Genomic DNA, 5,197 nt, shown 5'->3' with positions numbered 1-5,197 from the left:
TGTGTGTGTGTGTGTGTGTGTGTGTGTGTGTGTGTGTATGTGTGTTGTGTGTGTGTGCATGTGTGTGGGGTGTGTATGTGTGTGTGTGTGTGTGTGTGTGTGTGTGTGTGGTAGGGAGCCCTGGGAGTGGGAAGAGGTCCGCTGGGAAAGGGGTGGAAGGACAGGGGAGTGGGAGTGGAGTGCCAGAAGCTGGGCTGCCCAGGCGGTGCTGGAGAAGGGCCTGGGGACCTGGGGAGAGAAGGCGGGTGTGGAGGAGATGAGAGTTCCGCTTTGGCTGCCTCCGGGCAGGGCTAGGTGAGAGGGGTCAGAAAGAGGGGGGGCTGGCCAGGGCCTTAAGGGTTTGGAGGCTGTAGAAGCGGGAGAGAAAGAATTGCCCCCCCCCCCCCCGTGGGTGTGGATGTGGAGATGGGGGCCCATAGCATTTGGGTATCAAAACCGTAGGCCAGACCTGGCCCGGTAGCTCAGTTGGTTAGGTGTTGTCCGAATACACCAAGGTTGCAGGTTCGACCACTGCCAGGGCATATGCAAGAATCAACCAATGAATGAATAAATAAGTGGAACAACACATCGATGTTTCTCTCTCCCCCACCCCAATAATTAAAAAACAACAGCAACAACCGCAGGCCCCGGCCTTCGGCCTTTGCTGTTCCCACCCTGCTCCCGTCCCCACGGGGCCGTGCCTCCCCTCTCCGGACCTCATCTCTTGGCCCTCCTTCCCCTTGGCAGACACCGGCTTCTTGTTGGCCTGTTCTCCCCACCCCCTCACTCTCCTGCTTCCTTTCTCTCCGCTGCCCCTTTTGTTCGCTTGCCCCCTTTTGTTCATCTTGTCTTTGTGTGTTCCTGCCCGTTTCTCCCTGTCTTCATGCTTTACTCCTCAGGCAGCCATTCCCTGTCCCTTCGCTCAGCCAAGTGCCCGGCCCGCCCCGGGTGTGGTCCCCACCTCACTCACACTCGCCTCAAGGGCTACTTTTACTCCCGGGTGAGTGTGTGCAGTTAGGCCCTGGGTCCTGTGTGAGGAGGAGGATCCGGCGCCAGAGGACTTGTGCCGGAGACCCGGCAGGCAGGGCGGGGGAGAGGAGGTGGCCCCTACCCCGGGTCCTCCGCCTCACGGCTCCCTGCCCCCACTCCTCGGCAGGAAGGAAGCGGCTAAGGCTGGAGACACCGGTGAAATGAATCATCCGGAGCCTAGGGGGCGGTGTCCCTTGAGGGATGAGGTCACCGCTTGCCAATTAGAGAGCAGCCCCTCTACATCTCTAGGGCGAGGCTGTGAGCCCCTCGACTCCCCAGCAGCTGCCCAGAAACGGAGTGGGGGAGGTATAGGAACCAGAACTCTGCTTGCAAACCCTGCCCCGCCTCTCCTGTCCTCAGGCGCTACTCCAATCCGGAACCCAGGCCGCTAGCCTACACCTCTGGCCTCACCAAGTCCCTCTCTCAGGGCTACTTCATGGGTTGGTCTGAGAATTACAATGAGTTTTTGTGTGTAAAGTACTTAGAGTAGCACAAGGAAAACTACGCTACTGTCGGTCTTCCCTCTCCAGAGTCCAGATCCTCTCATTTCTCCACAACCCATCCCTCTGCCCACCTCTCGCCTGTACTTCAGTATTTGAAAAACCAGAAGCCAGCCTTTGTAGAAAATGTTTCCACTGATCTGCTCTAGATTTGACTGAGCCCAGGGTGGAGTGCCCAGTTCTGGAGAGAGAGAGAGAGCAGGTCTGGGAATAGGATATGCCCAGAATGGCCTGGGGATGGGTGGGGTACACCAGGCCTAACTGGAGGTGGGGCTTGCTTTTCAGGCTGGCAGCGATGGAGCCAAGATTGGAAACTGCCCCTTCTCCCAGAGACTGTTCATGGTGCTCTGGCTCAAGGGAGTCACCTTCAATGTCACCACCGTTGACACCAAGAGGTAGGCCCACTTCTGTTCCTCTGAACACCCTTTGTGCTCACACACAGTCACCTGTTTCTTCCATCCTGAACGTTTCCCTTCTACCAAGAGCCCCTTTCTCTTCCCACATCCCTCCATCTCCTTTTCCTGGTCCTCTCTGACCCCCTTTTCCAACCCGGTGTGTGGCCTCTCTCCTACAGGCGAACTGAGACAGTACAGAAGCTGTGCCCAGGAGGGCAGCTCCCTTTTCTGCTGTATGGCACCGAAGTGCACACAGACACCAATAAGATTGAGGAGTTTCTGGAGGCAGTGCTGTGTCCTCCCAGGTATTGGGGTACTGGGAAAGGGGAGTGGGGGGAGCTGGGAGACTCTGAAGAAATAAAAAACAGATGGCGCCCTGGCCGGTTACTCAGTGGTTAGAGCGTCAGCCCAAGAACCAGGGTCGATTCCTGGTCAAAGGCATGTCCCTGGGTTGCAGGTTCAATCCCCGGTGAGCAGGAGGCAACCAATCGATGTGTCTCTCTCACATAAATGTTCCTTTTTATTCTCTCTTTCTCCCCCTCCCCCTCCCTTCCACTCTCTCTAAAAATCAATGGGAAAAATATCCTCACTCCTTGGGGTGAGGATTGAAAAACAAACAAGCCAGATGGTGACGGGGCTGAGGCAGGGGAGCTGAGGCTCCTCCAGGAGGATTCCTTATTTCTCCCCTTGGCTTTCAGGTACCCCAAGCTGGCAGCTCTGAACCCTGAGTCAAACACAGCTGGCCTGGACATATTTGCCAAGTTTTCCGCCTACATCAAGAACTCAAACCCAGCACTCAATGACAGTGAGTCCTGTGGGCCAGACGCCCGGGTCCCGGGAGGAACGAGAGATCCAGGGGATGGGAGGCATTTGGAGCACCTAGGAATTCAGATCTCAACATCAAGGGAGATGTTTTTGCTTAACTCCCATCTCTCCTTGCATTCTCATTGGCCATGACTCTTGAGTATCTCTCCTTTTTTCCCTGGCCTCTTCTGCTCTACTGGGGTTGTTAGTTGGGTTGGCTTGGCTACTGGCCCGTTTTCTGGCAGAACAGGGTTATACTTAAGAACAGTGACTTTAGCCCTAGCTGGTTTGTCTCAATGAATAGAGTGTTGGACTGAAAAGTCCCGGGTTCGACTCTGGTCATAGGCACATGCCCAGGTTGTGGACTCGATCTCCAGTGTGGGGTGTGCAGGAGGCAGCCAATCAATGATTCTCTCCCATCATTGATGTTTCTATCTCTCTCTCCCTCTCCCTTCCTCTCTGAAATCAATAAAATATATTTTAAAAAGAAAAGAACAGTGACTCTAGATCCAGACTACCTGAGTACAGATCCTCCTAGCTGGGTGACTTCGGGCAATTCATTTAACCTCTCTATAAATCTTTTTCCAGATCTATAAAATGAGCATAACAATACCTATTTTGTGGGTTGATGTGAGAATTAAATGAGTTTCTATATATAAAGTGCTTACAACAACAGAAAGCTAACTGCATTAGCTATTGTTAACTTGGACTGGCCTAGCATTAGTATTCACCCTCTCACCCCAACCTGCCCCTGAACCTTCTAGGATTGGACTGTGTCAATCATTTGATGCTCTTGCCAATGCCCTCTCTTGTGCAGCCCTGGAGAAGGGGCTCCTGAAAGCCCTGAAAGTTTTAGACAATTACCTGGCATCCCCCCTCCCAGAGGAAGTGGATGAGACCAGTGCTGAGGACGAGGGCATCTCTCAGAGGAAGTTTCTGGATGGAAATGAGCTCACTCTGGCTGACTGTAACCTGCTGCCAAAGCTCCACATAGTGCAGGTGGGTGTCCATGGTGGGAGGAGAGGATGGCCGCTGGGATGGCTTCCCATGACGACCACTGCAGAGGTGATTTCTTTCTTAGGGCGGTTTCCATAGATTGCTACTAATAGTAGATGCCACTCCTTCCTTCTCAGCAGTCATTGCCCACAAGACTGTTGCTTGTGAAAATTACATTCCAAGATACAAGCTGGGTGCAAGCCGGCTGGCGGGGAGGAACACATCCCAGTGTTACTTTCAAGAGTGCTCTTCCTGCCACTGGCACTGCCAGTCCCCAGTCCAGACCGGGCAGGCTCTTCCTACAACCAAAGCTTTAGCTCCTCATCACTTGGGTTTCCACCTCCTCCTGTCGGAGATGAAAACTTGGTTCCCATCTTTTGTCACGGCCTTAAAGCTATGGTTTCAGTTTGTGAAATCTGGGCCCGATGTCAGTCTGCCACGGAGCTGCGGATTGAACACTGAAAGGCAAAGTGGTGTGATGCTTAGTCCTTGCCCCAAATGAAACAAAGAGAAAAGTCGCTGTGGAAATTTCAAGAGAAAAATTTAATCGTTTGTGAATTATAGCTCAATAAAACCAAGAGGAGAAAAGCAGTACCATTGGAATTGGTCTGAAAGGGGGCTTGTTATCAATAAGTAGAGAGGAAAAGTGAAGACAGCTTAGGACAATAAAGAGTTAAGAAAGCCGATTGGAGCAGATGATTCACGTGGCAGGTAAGCATCATAGGAAAGAGAGCTAGACAGTGGCGACTTAACGCCTGGAGGAGAAGGCTGGGGTAAGAGAAAGACCGCAGCGGGCAGCCCACTCTGGCTTCCCTGAGGCTAATGTTTGTTCCCCTTCTCCCCACGCCAGGTGGTGTGCAAGAAGTACCGTGGCTTCTCCATCCCCGAGGCGTTCCGGGGAGTGCATCGGTACCTGCGCAATGCCTATGCGCGCGAGGAGTTCGCCTCCACCTGCCCCGAGGATGAGGAGATCGAGCTGGCCTATGAGCAAGTGGCCAAGGCCCTCAAATAAGCTCCCTCGGGGCGCCCTCGCCCCCTACCCTCCATTTTCCCCCCACAAAGGCCCCGGGTGGTTTCCCTTGGCTACCCAAGGGACACACTCCAAAATGCCCAGTGGGCAGTGAATTCTGGAGACTTGTGGACTGCCTGGGGAGTGGAGGGAAGGATGGGGGATCTGGGTGAGATTTTTATCATGGGGGGGGGGATTGATTGGTAGGACAATGTATTTCAGTAATAAAATACAGAATGAAAATCTAGTGTTGTGATTACACAAAGGGGGCTTGAAATGTGGGTAACCCGAATGCAGGGGGGGTCAGTGACCTTGAGCTCCGGGCAGAAGCCAGGAATTAGAAGAAGGGTGCTTGCGGTGATTTGGCCATTTTTACTGCCAGTCCATTGTTGCGTTGTCTCGTGGGTCCGTGCTGCGTTTGCTCCCCAGCCTGAAGGGGCGGCCATGTCTGGGTGGGCCTGTGCAACGCTCGCCGGGCGGGGCCC

The 5,197-nt window shown here is 53.7% G+C and overlaps 1 protein-coding gene across 2 annotated transcripts; it reads left to right on the top strand.

Annotated features, from left to right (window-relative positions):
* The first annotated feature begins 1,758 nt into the window (after positions 1–1,758).
* CLIC1 (chloride intracellular channel 1) lies at positions 1,759–4,955 on the top strand. Of its 2 annotated transcripts, none has more exons than XM_015569889.1 (5): positions 1,759–1,903; positions 2,083–2,208; positions 2,602–2,708; positions 3,525–3,706; positions 3,841–4,329. In XM_015569889.1, exons 1-5 carry the CDS (start codon positions 1,848–1,850, stop codon positions 4,018–4,020), a joined length of 651 nt encoding a protein of 216 aa, XP_015425375.1. In that variant the 5' UTR covers positions 1,759–1,847; the 3' UTR covers positions 4,021–4,329. The 2 variants fall into 2 exon arrangements, with proteins under 2 accessions (XP_015425375.1, XP_006772897.1); XM_006772834.2 differs by lacking the exon at positions 3,841–4,329 and adding an exon at positions 4,554–4,955 and having other exon boundaries at positions 1,760–1,903.
* Positions 4,956–5,197: the final 242 nt, after the last annotated feature.

The sequence above is a fragment of the Myotis davidii genome, unplaced genomic scaffold, assembly GCF_000327345.1.
Source record: "Myotis davidii unplaced genomic scaffold, ASM32734v1 scaffold1006, whole genome shotgun sequence".
In the NCBI taxonomy this organism is placed as follows: Eukaryota; Metazoa; Chordata; class Mammalia; order Chiroptera; family Vespertilionidae; genus Myotis; species Myotis davidii.
This window is presented reverse-complemented; position numbering and strand designations above follow the sequence as displayed.